This window comes from Strix uralensis, chromosome 4, assembly GCF_047716275.1.
Source record: "Strix uralensis isolate ZFMK-TIS-50842 chromosome 4, bStrUra1, whole genome shotgun sequence".
Classification (NCBI taxonomy): Eukaryota; Metazoa; Chordata; class Aves; order Strigiformes; family Strigidae; genus Strix; species Strix uralensis.
The window spans coordinates 53,463,743-53,482,877 of record NC_133975.1 but is presented as its reverse complement, the minus strand read 5'-3'; the positions used below and the strand labels follow the sequence as shown (position 1 = coordinate 53,482,877).

General features: G+C 53.6%; 1 protein-coding gene across 1 annotated transcript; it reads right to left on the bottom strand.

Moving 5' to 3' along the window:
- Positions 1-2,955: 2,955 nt before the first annotated feature.
- Positions 2,956-3,837, bottom strand: ATOH1 (atonal bHLH transcription factor 1). The gene has a single exon (XM_074865098.1). The coding sequence runs from the start codon at positions 3,835-3,837 to the stop codon at positions 2,956-2,958; it is 882 nt and encodes a 293-aa protein (XP_074721199.1).
- Positions 3,838-19,135: the final 15,298 nt, after the last annotated feature.

Below are 19,135 nucleotides of genomic sequence, written 5' to 3'. Positions count from 1 at the left end.
CGCGCCTGACTCGCCCTTTTCAAATAAAAGCCCGTCGAAGATGATAAAACCCCACGGAGCAAACCGGGCGAAACTGCTTCCAGGGGCTGGTGCGCGTCCTCGCTCTTGTTAAAAAACTTTGCGCTAGTCTATACAAAACAAACACTGTCGCAAGCTCAATAAAGCGATTTATCCATCTTCATTACTTAAAGAAATGTTGTCTCTTTGTTTGTTTGGGAGATATTAAGCATGCTTAGCTTGCAACACATAGTTGATTCCTTTGCTAGTATCTTGGATACTTGGATCTGACTTTGGAAGGTAGGAGCTAATTGCTAATAATGGAGAGAAAGGAACCAGCCAGCATAGCGGGAGTGGCCTGGCATATGGGGAATGAGCAGTCTGAAATACTCAATATTCAAGTTTCCAAAATATTAATGAGATTATAGCAACCTGCAGCTATACGTTACAGCTTGTTAACGGAGTGTAAGAGAGAGGGGCTGCCAAGTGGTTGTTATGCAAACTCTATAGCTGAACCTTAAAATGGAAATGCGGCTGGGTATCTCTTTCAAAGAAGTGTTAAAAAAAAAAAAAAAAAAAAAAAAAGAAGAAGAAGAAGAAAAAGCCCCTCAGACAGCGAGCGCTGCGCTGAGGCTGCGAGCACCGACCGTGCCGTGCGGTGCGCTCATCTGTCGGGGGAAGGGACCCGTCCGAGGGTGCGGGGACCCGTCCGAGGGTGCGGGGAGGGTTTTGCTCTGCGCCTTTGGACCCCTCGGCCTGCCCGCAGCTGCAAGGGCAGCGCCCGGAGCAGGGGGGGTGCGGGCACCCCTTCAACCGCGGCCGCCCCGCCGGCACCCCCGGGACCCTCTCCGCGGGGTGCTGCCCCCAGTCACGGCGGCAGCCGCTTCACCCGCGCCGGGCACATACCCACACCGAATCAACAAAACAACACCCCTTCCCCAAAATTGGGGATATTTTGCTCCTGTGCTGGGAGCCCACGCGTGCTCCCTGAGAAGCGAGACCGGCTCCCCGAGCCCAGAAATTAATGCCGTAACCTAAAAGTGACCCGCCCGAAAAAGCTGGCGTGTTTTAAGGAAGGGAAAAGACCCTACCGATGAACATTTCGCCCTGGGGGACCGTACCCCGGCTCCGCAGGTACGGGGCGGCGGCCGCCGGTGTTTGCGGCGGGCAGGGCAGGGCAGGGCAGGGCAGGGCAGGGCGGCAGCCCCGGGGTACGGGGGGGGGCAGGTGCCCCGTTTCTGCAGGGGAAAGCGACACTCTCACGGGCTCCGCTCCCGCGGGGGTTGCGCGCTCCCGGCCGCGCCTGCTTAACTGATCGCCGCTTAGACCCCCCGCCCAGGTGTCACCTGCTGAACCCAGCGGGACCCCGGCACGGCTCCGGCTTAACCCCGGGTCTGGTGTCACGGGCAGGCTGGGCAAAGCATCAGCCCCCACCCGGGGGGGTTTAACCCGAGCTCAGGGGCCACATCCTGCTCCCCCGGCGTCCCGCCGCGCGGCTCGCGTGTCCCCAAACCCCCGCCTTCTCCCAGATCTTTCCGCACGACTTACACCTCCCCCCGCGAGACAGACGAGGCTCCGTGGGGGGACCCGCTCGCGTCCCCGACCAGGGGGGGAGGGGGGGGGAGGAAGAAGGGAACGAGGGACAAGCCCTTCACCCCGCACTTGTTGCGATTACCCCGGCTCAGCTGGGAACGGCGGAACGGAGAGGCGGGACGGGGGGAGCCCGATCCCGGCGGTGCAGGCAGGGGGAGCAGCCCTGTTCCACGCAGGGCACAGACGCCCGCGAGCCCCCCGCAGGGAGCCGGGGCGTCCTCCCTCCCCGGCGCGGTCTGCCGGCGCCCAGGGCATCGCCTCCCGGGGCTGCCCCCCTCGCCCTCCGCCGCCGGGCTTTGATACCACCCCGGCCCGGGGCGTGCGAAAAGCTAAACCCGACCACGTTTCCAGGCTGATTTTGTTTGGTTGTTTGTTTTTTTTTTTTTTCCATGTTTATTTGATCTCAAAAAAAATTTTTAAAATTAAAATACATAAAACAATGGCAGCTGGCTTTGCTAAAATTAAAATAAACGATTCTCGTCGTAGAAAAGTTTTTTTTTAAAAAAAGAGAAGCAGAAATAGTAGCAAACACTCCATAATAAATACGTTTCCTATGACCACAAAAGCAAAATAAAACGGACATAAAAGTTTGACACGACAAAACTGTTTTCGTTTTTAAGACAGCGTTAGGATTACGTGGCTTAATTAAATCTTGGTCTCCAATTGGCAGTTAGTTAGTAGCTTTCCTCTTGAAACCGCATCTCCAGCCGCTGATAAAGTGCTTGCGCCAAGTTTCCCCCCAAAAGACGCCGACATGGTGCGCTAAGGCAAATCCGCCTTTTCTCCGCTATCAACAGGGCAAGACGGTGCGTTATTTACTTTTTGTGTGTGTGTGTTTCCACAGCAATACGACCCAGGACAGGATCGGTGTCCTGGACCACGCGGGTGTCAGCGCGGGCGCACGCCGGGGTGGGGAGGGCGCCGGCGGCACCCCCGACCGCCGGGCAGCGGCGGCGGCGGCGGCGGCGGCGGCGGGGCCAGACTTTCTCCTTGTGCATCACCTGCTCGCCGGCGGCGCAAGCCAGGCTCCGCGCTGCAAGGTGGCGTGTTGGCAGGAGGGAAACGGCAACGACTTCTAGGCAAAAGAAACTTTAAAAGTGGTAACTAAAAATGAAAAAAAAAAACCAACCAAAAACCAACCACCCAACCGACGCTGACAGATAGGGCGGGTACAGTCCCTCGCTAACAGCCGTCCGCCTGGACACACGCAGGAGCTGCCGGGGGTGGGAGAAGAGGGGGCGGGTTTCAAGGCGGCGGGGGGCAGCCGGTGCCATCCGGGACGGTCCCGCGGGCGGCTGCGGGCCCCGCGGCGGAGTCCGTGCTCCGAGGGGCGGCCGGGGGGCTGCTGGGGGCGGCGCCCCCGCTCTAGCTGGCCTCGTCCGAGTCGCTGTAGTGGGAGCGGGGCGAGAACTCCCCGTCGCTCCTGTGGGACCGGGGCGACGTTTTGCTCCTCTCCTGGGGCGGCTGCCCGGGCTGCGGCATGAGGAGGGCGGGGGAAGGGGCTCTCTGTCCCATCAGGGCGCCCTCCGCAAAGGAGGGGAAGCGCAGCGGGTCGAGCTGCACCGAGTAGCCCCCCGCGGCCGGCGGCGGGGGGAAGCGAGTCCTGCCGTGCCCGGGGGGGGAGGCTCTGGGCGGCCCCGGCGGCGGCGCCGGCGGCCCCGGCGGCGGCCCGGCCCCGGCGGCGCAGGGCGGCTCGAAGGGAGCCCCGCGGTGCTCGGCCTTGCCGGGGGTGTCGGGGGGCGCGGCGGGGCTGTGGAGCAGCTCGGCCAGGGCGCTGATGTAGATCTGCGCCATCTGCAGCGTCTCGTACTTGGAGAGCTTCTTGTCGTTGTTGAAGGAGGGGATGACATTGCGCAGCTGGTCGAAGGCGTGGTTCAGCCCGTGCATCCGCCGCCGCTCCCGCGCGTTGGCCGCCAGCCGCCGCTGCTTCTGCACGCCGCTCACCTGCGCCCGCAGGCCGGGCCCGCCGCCGCCCCGCGGCCGCCCGCCGCCCGCCGCCGCGCCCCGCGCCCCGCCGGGGCTGCTCCCGCCGCCGCCCCGCGCCGCGCTCCCCTCCGTCGCCGCCGCCGCCTCCTCCTCCTCCCCGGGCAGCAGGTAGCGGGGCGAGGCGGCGGGCAGGCGCGCGGCGCAGCACACGCCCAGCCAGCCCGGGGCGAGCCCGCAGCCGCCCGCCTCCGGCCCCGGCCCCGGCCCCGCCGCCCCCGGCTCCCGGCCACCCTCGGCCCACGCGGCTCGCGGCAGGCTCATGGCTCTAGCGCGGCCGCCGCGCGCCCATGGGGGGCAGGGCAGGGCCGGGCCGGCTCGCGGCGTGCCCGCCCGCCTCGCGCGTGGCGGCCCGACGTCTCCGGTGTCGGCCGGGCGCCGCGCCCCCCTTTAAGGAGCGGCACGCGCCGGGGTCCCCCCCCTCCCCCCCCCGCTCCCCCCTCCCCTCCCCTCCCCTCCCTCGCGCCCCACCCCTCCCCGCCGCCCGCCCTCCACTCGCGCCGGTCGCGTGTCGGCGCGGCCAATGGCGCGCGCGCGGGGGCCGGCGCGTGCGGGGAGCCAATGGCGCGCGGGGCGCGGCCCGCCCGGCGCGCGGCGCGGGGGAGCGGCGGTTGGGGATGGGGGGGTTGGGGGGGGGGCGCCGGGGCCGGCGGCACGCGCGGTCCCGCCCCGCCCGGGGAGGCGCGCGCCTGGCGGCCGCCCCGCACCCGACAGTGCGAATGGGGGGTGGGGGGTGAGGGGTGTCGAGGAGCGCCCCGACGGCGCGGACGTCCCGCACCGGGCCCGCCCCGCCGGCCCCGCGCCCTCCCCGCCGCTGGCACCGCTGAGGACGCTCCGTCGCGCCCGTCGGGGGAAACATCCCCCTCCCTCCCCGCCCGCCAGACCCTGGGGGCTCCGGTAAACGCCCGCCTTCGCGGGCACAGCGCGCCGGCCGCTTGTCCCGGGCCGCGGCCGCGGGCGAGGCGCCGCGCGGCTTTGCAGGGGGTTCGCTGCGGAGCCGCCGAGTGCCGGCCCTTGATTTTAGGACGCGAGTCCCCGGGAGGCGGGGGAAGCCGCCCGGGAGCCGGTAGGTGAGAAACGGCGGTGTTTGCAGCCGGGACAGCACATGTGCGTTGCACCCGGAGCTGCCGCGTGTTCGGCGGGGTCCCGATCCCCCGCGAGCAAGTGCTTTTGTTCGGCCAACAATAGCTCCCCAAAGGTGGTGGAGAGGGAAATAACTCCGGGCACGCATCTTAACTTTCCTTCCGAGCCGCCTGCCCTCCCGCCACTACCGCCCGCTTCAAGAGGAAAAGTAGAGGTTTACTCATGTGAATAGGCGTGTTGAGAACAAAGTGATGGGCACAGTATGAGGTAGATATGTTTTTTCAAACGTGAATAACTCGCAAGCCGAGGAGGGAGCGAGGGAGCACAGCAGCTCAAAGCCATGCGGCAGTGACATAAAATGAGCAACCTTCTTAGTTTATTAGGCTGGCTGAACGCGCTGAGTGCGTTGCAGGCGCCTGGGGCCCACCTTCCACAAACAACTGGACGTTTTCGAGCAAACAGGACGTCGATGGTTTGCTTTCTCTAAAAAGAAACCCAGGCGAGTCTTCACTATTCTTTTCTGCTTGCAATTATGTTTCAAAGGCAAAGCTGCTGGAGTTTTTTTTTTTCCCCTCCCCTAAACAAGTTGTCAATTTCTGGCCAAAATGAAAACGTTTACTTGGTAGGAAAGATGCAAAGGAGCAGACGTTTATGCCTTGTTTCTCTATATGGTCCATGAAGTTCACAGGCCATCTATTTATATCCAGCAGAAACTTTTATAAGCTCCTATTGTATTACCGCACACATATAGATGCTTTTGTCATAAAAAAAAAAAAAAATCCTCTCTCCACCGTGCTGAACGGTGCTGTTTGCCAGCTATATACCCAACCCTCCGGTTTTTCTTTCCGTCCCCAGGCACCATGTGTTCCCTCACCGGGTCCCAGTGGCACAAGCCAGCTTTGCGAGGAGCCCCGCCATACCCTCTTCCTCGGGGTCAAGCCTGCATGTCCTCGTTTCGAGCACTGGACGCCGCGGCTGTGAGCTGCTCGATGTGAGGACCGCGGGCCAAAGCTTGGAGTTGATCGGGAGCTTTGCCAAGCGGGAGCCGCTGACATGCGTTTCCAGAAGCCTAGCAAGCACGCAGGCACGGGCAGAGCGATGACAGTGTGGTGTTGAAGTCTTAAACACCTCGCTCTCGGCCAGTGGGCCACGGGGCTGTTGTTGCCTGAGAGCAGGCCCAATCCTCCAGCCCATTAGCCACCTGCTTTCCAGGGCCACCTGGCCAAGACCCCGAGCACAGAGGGGAGCAGCATTCAATTAACATCCTGTGTGGATGGGGGACAACAGGTTCCCAGGAGGGGCCCTGGCCTCTGGGCACCCCACGCACCGGCAGGGCCAGGGCTCATGGCCAGTGCTGGGGGGGTTTCCCTTAGCAGGACCGCAGTGGTTTTATGGAGCGCAGGGGAGATCGGCCTAACACCCTGGCACACTCCTTGGATGGTCAGCCCGGCTGAGAAACACTACCAGCTGCTTATTTTTCAAGCACATTTTGTGAGCACGCGCGTGCTTTGAAACTGGAGGCATTTGAGACCCGCTTGATAGTTTGCCTTTGAAAGGGCATGCACAAAAAGCTGTTTCTCCCCACCAACACCACTGCTGGGAGAGGGAAAATATTTCATTGCAACCCATTGCTCTGCATATGCCCATATCTGCTCTGCGCGCACATGCGCTCAGAGTCAAAGTCAAAGGCAAAGGGTGGTTTATGTCAGCGCTGGGTTTAGCTCTGCTCTCCCAGAATAAGATAAATGTAAGTGATGAAGAACTCCTGGGGCTGGCTGAACTCATTTTGTATTCAGCACTGCCCGGTCCTTTTCTCTTCCCTTTCTCCCTCTCTTTGTATGTTCAAGCCTACTTGAGTTTCTTTTTTTCTTTTGTAGAAGTTGGTTCTTTTGAAGCGGTTCGAGGCACGCCCTGCCGCAAAGGGAACTTCACGGGAGTCGGAAACACAAGCACACCGGTCTGAAACACTTACTGTACAATAGCAGGAATGTAGGAAGCCTTGAAAATGAATCTGCTCTCTCTAAGAAAGTGTCAAAGCTTTCAGAGGAAAACAAACTGAACTTACCCCTGTATCTTTATGCAGATTTCCCCCCCCCCCCGCTCCTCCGTTCCCCCCCAGTCTGGTTGAGGGCCGAGGCAGCAACTCGGGGTCAGGCACATATTAGTGTTACAGAAAAATGGGTTACAAAAGGGGGGGAGAACAGACTTGCAAAAAGCCTCCTCTATCATTACAGCCAGAGACATTTTCAAAGCACACAAAGCACATGGGTCAGCCCTCAGCTTAATTGTACTCAATAGTCTAATTGCTCATTCTATCCCATTTCAAGATCAGCTGGCTGCTCTGCAGGCATCACCACTGGTTAGGAAGTATTTTATTCCTTCTCTTCCCTTCTCCACACGTTCTCCCATTTCCTCTCTTCATTTTGAAAAGCGGGGGGAACCCTCTCCGTGCCTCCCCTGGCTTGTGATCTGGTCTTCAGGCAGTTAAACGCACGAGTGGATAGAGACAAAGTTGTGAGTGTCGCTTACCAAGGTCAGGTAATCCTCGCTGAACCCCAACTGCAACCTGCTCAGGCCTCCAGCAGGAGGAGGGGAGGGGCATTCCTGCCCACCTGGTGACTGACCCGCACCCCAGAATGGCAAACCCCATCTAGAAGCTGCTAGAGTGAGCTACGACAAACACATAAAGACAATGCACAGCCTAATAATTTTCAGTCTCATTGACTGCTTCATTAGAATATTCACCCAAGGAAAGTGTTCATATTTACATTATTCAGAGCAAGTGAGCTTAAAGCGGACGAAGGTCCAGCAGCAAGTTTTTCTGAGACTCTTCCTACGATCAGTGCCCGATGCTTTATGGCCAAATGTGTTTTAAGTACACATTAGAAGTGATGACCGCAAGGAACACAAAAGCCCAGGTACCTGGGACATCACTATGGACTCCAACGTTTGTGAAACCTGCCCCTTTCCACTCATGAATGATCGGGACCACGTTGCCGCTGAAGCAGACGTGCCCTCATTTCTGCAGAGCAATCTTCCTGGGCAGATCATTACAATTACCCAAGTCATTCGCTTCGACTCTTTGAGGGTCTATAAAACTAATTCCCATCTCTTGGTGACATTTACCCCCATAAAGATCTAGCGCAGACCTGTGCTCTGGGGCTAACCCTGCAGACACTTTCTGTTGTGTACAGTTAATTCTAGCGCAAGTACTCCCACTGCCTCCAAGAGAAATGCAAAGCTTCGCTACAACAATACTTGCCTACCTCCTGGGGTCATTGTAAGCCATAATGAATTCAGCTTTGTAATAATATACTTGGAAAGCTTATCTATAGAATTTATACCTACATACAATTTGCCCTTTTATTTAAATGGATATAACTGTTACTGAGAATTTAATTTATGCTCATATTTTAAAAATAAAAAGCTTCATGTTCACTAATAATAATTATTTTCCTTTGGTCACTTTGTTTTAAACACTGTCTTGTTTTTACACTCAGCTTGGCAAGGCGGTTCCACTAAAATTCCTAAATGCCTCCAGTCCCACCAAAGTCTTGGAGAGTTGAGGCACTTCTCAGCTGTGGGACACTTTCAACAACAGGCCTCCAGAAAAACAAAACAAAACCATCAAGGACCACCATGCAGGGCTGTTGTCATGGTCTGGGAAGTACTGCCATGGCCCCAGATGATTGGAGGATCAAGCAGTTCCCTCCTGCCCTAAGCTCGGAAAATCTGACCGCAGAGGCGCAGCGGTCTGCATGAGCTTGGTTACTGCTTCCAACAGAACTGAAACCCGGAGAGCTGCCAATAGCTCAGACAGGCAGCTTCTGGATTAGGATCTGCTTTACCAAGTATATCCCAGAGCTAAGATCCTGGAGGAAGAAGAGTTAATGACTTAAAAATAATTATACACTGCACAGAATTAGCAACTTTTCTTTGCAGTGCAAGACTGCTTTAATGCAATGGAAACACTAGTACCAGACCCAAGGGATCTGTTTGTGTCAGAAACTTTATACCTTCCCCACCCTTCAGGTCCTCATCTCTTTAATAGCGATGTTATTCCAGGTGTAGTTTGTTTGCTCTTTGCAGCAGGAACAATTCTGCTGGGCCTGTGTACACTCACATACACCACCCAGAGGTCCATCATTTTAGTTGCTCTTGAAATGAGCAACAACACAACGCTAATAACTGTCCCTGCTGAAGACACCGTATGTTAGAAAGTGCTTTAAAAGTAAGTGTTGTCTAGCATGCTTTCATTAGGCTGTTACTTACTACGTTTTACTGATATAAATCACTTAACCAAGAAAATGCCCAGTGTCATCAACAGTTTTACGGCATAAGAACAACACTTCATTCTCTGCAAGATCAAAGAATTAACATCCATCCATCCATCCATCCATCCATCCATCCATCCATCCATCCATCCATCCATCATATATTCCCTTCAGCTCACATCTGGTCACTTGCACTCAACGTCTCTTGTGCAAGAGCCCAGGCAGTGTAAGCACTCCAGATTTCTAGGCATGTAGAATTGCTGGTACTAGATTTTTTTTTTTTTTTTAACTGATTGTCACAGTGTTTCCTCTTTCACTGTCACTTTAGCCATTGCACAGACTGTAGTTATAAAGGTTTGCGCTGGGAAAAGACTCTAATCAGAGGCTTGAAGTATAGACTAAAAATTTAGCCTGCAGACTCTCTGTAGTCCAGTAGTAACATTTCAGCAGACAACTGGGAAAAAATAATAGTTGACATGTAAGCAAGAGGAAAAAACCCCAAAAAATCTGACATCTGAAAGAGTCTGCATTGCCTCTCAACAACAGCATTGCTAGAACAGTAACCTGGGAGCGTGGGGGGAGTGCTTCAATCGTACTGGGCCTTCGATATGGTGTTCTCACATCCATCACCCACAAAGCTCTTGGCAATTAGGCAGCCCATTGCCTGAAGGAGATTTTTTAGTAGTGGCAAAGCCAGACTGGAATTTGAACCTTTGCAGGTCTGCCGAGGAGAGAAGGTTTCTAAAATCAAAGAGTAAATATTTGCAGTCACCGAAGCCAAAATAATGCAGAGAACAGCGGTCCCTCTAAGGGGAGAAAAGCAAGTGAATGGACACAAGCTGGTGCTGATCAGCACCTCACATCAATCCCACAGAGCAGAGAGTATTTTTCCCCAGAAGAAACACTTGTCAGCCAAGAAAAAATACTACCTTGCCATCCACAGGAAATCCTCCTGTTTAATCCCTGACAGTAAAGAGCATGGGGGCTTCTAGGAACAATCAATTTCCAACACAACACAGCACTGACACAACTTTCAGGAACCACCCCTGTGAAAGGCTGTGAAAACAAACCCCTCTGAAGACATCTTCATCTGGTCTACTACCTCATAAATTAGGATGTCTTCAGAATTTTTAAATACTTGTTAAAAAAGTAGAACCAGAATAATTCTTTTTTTTTTTTTTTTCCCCTACATGAGGTTAAGACACACATACATCCCTGAGCACAGAACGATTTTAAAATGCTCTTAAACAAATCCTGTGTATGACAAAAATGAAGCATTTTAAAAAGCTTAAGCTTTAGGGGTATCTCAAAATGCCAAGCCGTGAAAAAAACTCTTTCCAGTCTACCAGACAACAGACAGCTTCAGCGGAGCGTTGCTTGCTGTGCCTGAGACGGGTGTCCTCATCGGTTGTGCTCAGAGACAGCAATGCTCAGTCTGCAGTCCTGGCGCTCTTGGGAAGCAGCTCTCCTATGGCCGTAGGCTTGCAAAATCCTGCCTCTGGATTGCGTACCCCCTAGTTGCGGATCTGATTGCTCTGGAGCTGGAGGAAGACTTGCTATAGTTTGTAAGCATTTCTATTTTCCAGGCAAGCAGGATGTTTTGAACTCTGTAAAAGTTTTAGGAATTCCCACAGGGTGAAGCCTGATGTACATCTGCAGTGTGCAAGAGGTGTTGAGGCAGAAGGCGAGGCTAACCACAGCTGATGGCCCGCTGAGGCCAGGCACTGGAGAGTTTTCATCAGAAACCCCCAGTTTTCACTCAGCCGGGTGTATAGCTCTCTCAGTCCATGTGACATCCCTACGTGGGGCACACCTGTGTTCAGCGTGAGAACCCGAGTGGCTCAGCTTTTGAGGGAAGGGCGGCAGGAGTAACCACCATCCCACCCTGCCTGGTTTCTGAGCACAACATCCCACCTTTTGCTTCAGCTCAGCACAGCTGCTGCATCCACGCCACTAGAAATTACTTTTGCTGCAGGCCTGTGTGCTTTCGCATCCTGGTGAGAGCACGAGGAGACAACATCTTGCTGGGAAGGCAGTGTGCAAGCAACATCCACCAAGAGCTGCTTTGCTAAACAAAAGCCTGGTGTCTCCACGGGTCTCTCCGTGCCCTGCCACAGCATCTGGAATGGGAATGTGGGCATTTCCCTCCTGCCTCTCCCACCGCCACGGATCTCCCCGGTTCGGGGCACCCGCTCGGGTGGTGCAGCTCCTTGGTGGGCACCATTTGCCAGTCGGGCTTGCAGAGCCCAGGCCACGCCACTGAAAATGTCCCCCCAAAGCCTCACTCCCGTCAGATGGCGGCGAAGCACACCGACTCGCCCCCCCCCCCCCCCTCCCCCCCGAGCCCCTCGGGTGGGGTGTGCGCCCCGGGGCTGCCCCTCTGCCGGCAACAGGTTGAATATTGTAGGTGTGGGCGATTAAAGTGTCGCCGGCACAATGGCGGTCTGTGTCCCATTCGCCACGCCCGGGCTCCTCTTTGGAAAGCGCACACAAGAGGTGACACGGCGCTGGCCCCCGCCATTATCCCGGCGGCATAGCGGCGCGGCCCGCCACGTCTCCCGGGAAATGGGGCTCCCCCGGCCGCCGCGGGACCACCGCGGCCGCGCGCGGCTCCGCGCGCCCCGCCTCAGGGGCTGACCCCCCCCCTCCGCCAACGGTTGCCCGCGGGCGGGAGCGCGGGGGGGGCGGCGAGCGCCCGGCGGGGGGGAGCCGAAAAGCCGACGGCGGCGCCCCCGAGGTGTTTCTCGGGGACAAGGAGCCCGCCGGGCCGCCCCCGGGCCGGAGCGGGACCCCGGCCCCGCCGCCGCTGCCACCGTGAGGGAGCCGGTGACGGTGCCGCAGCGCCACCATCCGGGCGGCGGCGGGCGGGCAGCGCGGGCCGTCCCCGAGCCCGTTCCCTCCGCAGCCCTGCTTCGCCCCGGTTTCCCCGCCTTGCCCCGCTTGGCGGAGGGCACAGGCTGGGCAAGCGCGTGTTGAGCTCCAGTCCCTGAGTAGCTGCTCCTCAAACGCCGATATGCGCCCGCACGGCTTGTGCCGAGCTGAGGAACCACAGGCAGCGCTTTTCGGTTCCCCCGGACGGCAGCACCCCCGCGGCTCGGTGTGGGCGCCTGCCCCGCGCCCGGCCGGGCTGGCAGCATCTCCAGAGCCTGCCGGGTGCCTGTGCTGCAGGCCGGGCAGGGCCGGCAGCCCTCAGCAGATCCCTGAGCCCTCAGCAGGTCCCTGCCTCCGGCCGAAGCACCCCAGCTCCCGCCCCACCGGGAGCCCAATTTACCCGGGCAAGGCCGTCACCAGCAGCAAGGAGCCAGGTAAAGCCATCGGCGAGTAAATGCAGTGGTTATCCGAGGAAGATGCACAAGAGATAGCAGTAAATTGAAGCCAGGCTAAGAGACAAGGACAACTTTAGTCCCCTCAGTCTGTCATTATCAGAAGTGCTGAAAGAAGCATTGTCACTTTTGTTTGAGAATTAACCGGATTAAAGCCAAAACTCTCCCTAAGGGAAAAACCCAGCTAGGTGTTGTACTAAGAAAACAAGTCTGCTGGATTCGGGGGCTTCCGACTCCAGCAGCCGAGTAACCAGTGCTAACAGTGGAGGGCTTTTCATCTTTTCCCCTTTTTTTGGCCATGCTTTTGCAAGTGACCACCATTCACTCAGGAAGATGAAGTGTGGAGCAATTAATAGAGATATGTATTCAAAAGCACTGCACCTGCTAGTTCCTTACATGACTTCTACCTCTGAAATAGAAATTCATGTCTGTACTCCAGGTTAACTTCTATTTATACTCCAGCAAATTACTACATAGCATGGATAATAACCTGCTGGCTGTAAGTTTTAAAAAGCAAGCTGCTTGTATGTATCAATATTTACAGAATAAACGTTTAGAAGTACTTACGGAAATAAGTTTTACCTTTTCAAACAGCTCATATAAGGCATAACAGGCCTAATATACATATGATAGGCCTACATTTGTTAAATGATACAGCAAGCCTTTAAAACTGAAGATCACTGATATTTACTGAAGACAATAAATATGTCCTTCAAAAGCCATATTTCCAGGTGTATCAGCTCTACTTCTACGTATCTTTCATCTTTATGTAGGAAAAACAAAGCTCCCTGTGTCCCATATCAGCTATACTTTTGCAGCATATAAAGGAGGTCAAGCTGCTTCAGAAGTTATTGGTACTGAAGCACGGCTTCTCTTGAAGAGTGGGAGGAGGAGGAGGAGGGAGAAGATTAGGCTGTAACCACCTTCACCTGATCTCTATCCCTGAGTGAGCTGCAGGATATACTAAAAGATTTTAGCCATCATCAGGGCGAGTACATTGTCACTTAGTTGCTCAGATGCTGGGATAATGGGGCCAGTAGCTTGGATTTAGAGGGTAAAGAACCCTGGCAGCACAGGTCCCTTGCTAAGGAAGGGGGCATTGATCAAGCCATTGGAAAAGGGGCACAAACCTGCAGCCTCTGGAGGTGGCTCTTGTCAGGTGTGAGGGAAAGGCATCCCTTCATGGAAGAGATTGTATGTAATCCAGGCAAGTGGGTCAGTATAGAGAGGGGTATCCAGTACCTGAGGGAACTGGCTGTGCAGGAGGTGATTTGTTACAACCCAACAAACGCATGGTTACCATAAGACACAGATGACATCCAGTGTGGACGACCCATGTGGCGAAAGGTTATACAGAGTGTATCATATGCCAGCTCATTGGCAGTAGTAGATTCAGGAGGAGACGCTGAAGCACCCCAACTGCCAGTGCTGGGCTGGATGGTCAAAGGGACGGTCCCCTCTGCACACCGTGCAACTGACGCCATGTGGAGTGTGGCGTAAGTGGGTCGCACTGATCACACAATGGGCTCAAATAGTGAGCCCTGGCTGCCCAGGAATATTGGAAGTGATTGCAAGTTGGCCAGAAGGCAAAGATTTTGGAATATCACCAGAGGAAGAGGTGACGTGTGCTGAAGAGACCCCACCATATACTAAACTGCCAGATAGTGAGAAGTGATATGCCCTGTTTACTGACGTGTCCTGTTGTATTGCAGGAAAATATTGAAGGTGGAAGGCTGCTGTGTGGAGTCCCACATGGCGAGTCACAGAATCTGCTGAAGGGGAAGGTGAATCGAGTCAGTTTGCAGGGGTGAGAGCCATCCAGCTGGCCTTAGATATTGCTGAATGAGAAAGGTGGCCAGTGCTCTCTCTATGTGCTGACCCATGGATGGTGGCAAATGCCCTGTGGGGGTGGTTACAGCAATGGAATCAGAGCAACTGGCAGCACAGAGGCAAACTCATCCAGGCTGCTTAATTATGGCAAGATATTGCTGCTCAGGTAGAGAACCTCGTTGTGAATGTACGCCATGTAGATGCTCATGTACCCAAGAGCCGGGCCACCGAAGAACATCAGAACAACCAACAGGTGGATCAGGCTGCTAAGATTAATGTGGCTCAAGTGGATGTGGACTGGCAATATAAAGGTGACAAATTCATGCCTTGCTGGCCCCATGAGTCCTTAGACCGTCAAGGAAGGGCTGCAACATATAGATGGGCTTGTGATCAAGGGGTGGACTTAACCATGGACACTATTGCACAGGTAATCCATGAATGTGAAACGTGCTGTGATCAAGCAAGCCAAATGGTTAAAACCTCTTTGGTATGGAGGACAATGGTTAAAATATAAATATGGGGAGGCCTGGCAGATTGATTATATCATGCTCCCACAAACCCGGCATGGCAAACACTATGTGCTCACGATGGTGGAAGCAGCCACCGGATGGCTGGAAACATATCCCGTGTCCCGTGCCACCACCTGGAACACTATCTTGGGCCTTGAAAAGCAAGTCCTGTGGTGGCATGGCACCCCAGAAAGAACTGAGTCAGATAATGGGACCCACTTCTGAAATAATCTCATAGACACTTGGGCCAAAGACCATGGCATTGAGTGGGTATATCACATCCCCTATCCTGCACCAGCCCCTGGGAAAATTGAGCAGTAAAATGGGTTCCTATAAACCACACTGAGAACAGTTGGTGGTGGAACCTTCAAATGTTGTGATACGCATTTAGCAAAAGCCACCTGGTTAGTCAATACTAGGGGATCTGCCAATCAAGCTGGCCCTGCCCAGTCAATCTCTCTGTGTACTGTAGATGGGGACAAAGTCCCTGTAGTGCACATTAAAAATGTGCTAGGGAAGACAGTCTGGGTTATTCCTGCCTCAGATAAAGGTAAACCCATCTGTGAGATTTACTTTTGCCCAAGGACCTGGGTGCACTTGGTGGATGATGCAGAAGTATGAGGAATTCTGATGTGTGCCTCAAGGGGATTTGATTTTGGGTGAAAATAGCCGATGAATTGAATTGTATGATGTTAATGGCTAAATAACTCTGTTATGGCACATCATCACTATGGTTGATATATATTATACTAATGGCATCATATTAAGAATCACCCAGCTTAAGGAAAAAGGAACTTTGATAGAGGCAGGACTAATGTCAGCAATTGGTGCCCAGCAACTTCCTCAAGATTGACATCTTCAGCCTGCAGACCGTGAGCATGACCGTGCCAGATACACCAGCTACAAGCTTCAAATGTAGCAGAGACTATGCGCCATCCTCCTGCTCCAGCCAAGGTCACCCACTCCACTGACTGAGCAAACTCTGCCTCAGCCCTCTTGCCTTGAAAGATTGTAATGACAGATGGAAGACAAAGTTATGGACTAAATAAACTTGCTATACATTTTGGAGGGCTGGCCCATAGACCAAGGGAATGATATCTGTGTGTATACATCAAGAAACAGGAAAAGGGATGATGATTAATTAGAATGTATCGGAAAACATGGAACCCGAGCATAGTGTAAATGCTATGGAATAAGGGGTGGATACTGTCCTGGTTTCGGCTGGGATAGAGCTCATTTTTCTTCTTAGTATCCAGAATAGTGCTGTCTTTTGGATTCAGTACGAGATTTGGTATGAGAAGAATGTTGATAATATACTGCTGTTTTCAGCTGTTGCTAAGAAATCAAGGACTTTTCAACTTCCCATGTCCTGCGGGTGTGCCGGTGACAAGAAGCTGGGAGGGAGCACAGCCAGAGCAACGGACCAAAACTGGCCAATGGAATATTCCATATCATATAATATCATGTTTAGTATATAGATGAGGGCTGGCTGGGAAGCTCGAGCTCTCGCTTCCAGGATTGCGGTTTCAGGATCTTCTCTTCTCTGGGATTGCTAGCTGGGAACGGGCTGGGCATTGGTTGGCAGGTGGTGAGCAATAGCATTGTGGATTACTTGTTTCTATTTTGTATTACTATTACTATTATTATTACTACTGCTACTACTATTACTATATTTTATTTCAATTATTAGACTTTTTATCTGAACTGACAAGTCTCTACCTTTACCCCTCCAATTCGCTCCCCCATCCCCTGAGCAGGGGAGGGTGAGTGAGCGTCTGTGTGGCTGCTGGCTGGGTTTAGACCATGACAACCTTCTGTATTGTATAGATAGTCTAACAGTTGTTTGTTTGTTTGTTTTTTTTAATTATATAAAGTGTTTTAGGGTATTCTGTTTTGTCAGGGGGCAGAAGAAAACGTCACCTGCAGTTTTCTAAACCTGCAGAGATATAAAACCAATCCAAGCAACAGCAGTTGTTATTCAGAAAGGTCTGTAAAAGTTAGAGCAAGACAAACCAGTCCAGTGTTGCCTGAGCACTATTTTGTAAAGCAACATGCTTTTCTGTTACACTACATCAATTTCTTGCTGTGTTCGCTGTCATGCCACAGAGACTACTCCTTAAAAATGTGTCAGATAGTAGCAGTAGCAAGTAACCACATTATTAGCTTTGTTCACAGTATTTGCTTTCTTTCTCCCGTTCCCCCGTGTGTAAGCAAAAGAATTAATTAGTAACAACATGGGTCAGCTGCGATTACTCTTACTGTGGTCCACAGTGAATATTCATATACAGGGAATATTCAAAACCAAACAAGACCTCCCCACTGTGTGTGTGAAGAAGCATGTCCCTGGCCAGTGGGGGAGAAAGGCAAGCTTACCAGCGGTGGCAGGGCTACAATGCACTCAGAGCTGCACACTCCCCTTTTTTTTTTCTGGCACTTGACAGGGACACGAGCTAGCCTGGCAGAGCGAGGCACATACAACACAAACAACCCGTGAGAAGGGTTTTTTTTTCCAATTACGCTTTTTAATTTCTAGCAGTTGTATAACATTTACCACCTTCACACCAGGCTCCCAGGCAGAATGCTTGCCACAGCATCTTCTGTCTGCCTCTGGCTGTGCCAAGCGGGAAAGGAGGGTCCCTCTGCAGTCAAGTAAGGGGAGTAAGCGACACCTCTGAGCCTTTCTTTGAGTGGCAACAAAAGATTCAGGGCAATTTCCTATATGTAGAAGGGGGATATGGTATTTCCATTCATGAGGCTGGTTCCTACGGATGTTTGCAGATGAGGCTTTGTTCCAGTTGATGATACATCCCGTTCATAGAGAGCCAACAGGAAAGCCTGCATAGTTAGAAGGGGCTGCTGAGGAGGAAGGGGCTGCTTTCCACCTCCCTGGCTGGCTACATTTTTCTAGTCATGTCCCATCTATAGTCATGTACCAGTGTGGGGGACTGGGATACATAGTGATGATGCTGCTGCAGCCCCACAGGGAGGGGAAAGGCGGGCAAAGTTTGTCTGTCTGAGTGGGCAACCAGGTGTGAACCCTCAAATTAGGGGTGGGGGGGCATCTTTGCCCTGAAATAAACACCCCTTTTCTCTGTCCTCCTGCTCTCCATAGCCTCCCCTGACTCTGGTGCTGGGAGTCAAATGGAGGTGGAGGCTGGGGGGCAAGTAAGCAGCTGACACAGAGCTGTGTGTGGGAGCCCAGCTGCGGAGCACTCACCTGGTGGGCTGTAACGCGAGGCACTTACGGGGCTGCGAAAGGTGTTACACCTTGGCAGAGGCTGTACTGGAGCTGCTGGTTTCCGTGCCCTCTGAGGCCAAGTTATTATACTGCCACGCCAGCTGTGGCACGGCTCAGGATACCAACCTAGGGAAGCACCTGCAGCTGTGTGATTATTTCAGGAGCTCAATGGATGTCTCATGCAGACATACATGAATGAGCACCCCCACCACCTTTCAGTAATTAATGGATTTGCCTTAAACGCCTTTTGATTTGGGGGTTCAGTCTTATAATGGATGATAGCTGGATTTGCAAATAAAGCCTTTGTTAATGTTTTTTGGCACTCCGCAGCAGTCCATTAGCCCATGTTGTGCTGGTGAATCACCCATTTGGAACAAGGAATGGGACACAAGCATTTTTTTTTTAGAAGGGGGAAAAAATTATCCTGCATTGAAAGAAAGGTTGGCCTTACTAGTGCTGGTAGGAATAATTAGCTACAGGACCACTGAGCTGTCATGTCATGGTGGAGGGCTGTCCTGTGCTTGCTGGGCTGCCAGTAGCTTTCTTTTCCCATTGGCATGGAAGTTATTGATCCCAGGCATTTGTATCAGCGCTCATACGGTCACTGTGCCTGTTCACGTGTGCCTTGCGTTTGGCAGCATGACCAGCACCTCTGGGGAGAGACCCCTGCTGTGGGATGCTGACCTGGCATACAAAGGCCTCCTGCCTCGACATGTGGCACTCTCCAGCTGCTGGCAGGCTCACACACCGCTTCTGGTGGGAGCTAGGGAGAAATGCGTGACCTACACACCTGCCTTTGTAGCCCTGCTTACGAGCCTCAGGTATGTATATAACAGCCCCTGCTGTTTTTAAGGGGCCAGAACTGGTCTGAAATGACTGCTGGGGCAGAAGGAGCAGTGATAAACCTGGTCTGTGAACAGGACAACCATTGCCTCTTCCCACTGCCAACCCACCCAGGTGGTGCAACCCTCTCCTTGGCTCCCTGATTGCCTCTCTCTTGCCCCAGTATCCTCAGCTAAAAGTCCTTCTCGGAGCATTTGGGGAGGAAAGATTTATTTTTCCCCTTACAGCAGTGAAGTGGTTCTGAGGTGCTGAATTCTTGTTTCTGCCTCAAATTTCCTGTGTGACCTGGAGCACAGTTGAGTTTTCTGGCTGTGATATTTTCCTTCCTTCTGATGAATGTTATAAATTCTGTAGTACATGCAAAGTGTCACACCACTGTGATAAATGGGATGGGAGGGGGCAAATTTTGTAAGTCTTGACAGATAGTAAACTTATTTTTCTAGCTATACCTCTTGAAAGGTA

What these genes read in the sequence shown, in the direction of transcription:
- ATOH1 (XM_074865098.1), bottom strand. Translation starts at nt 3,837, where the DNA reads ATGAGCCTGCCGCGAGCCGCGTGGGCCGAGGGTGGCCGGGAGCCGGGG.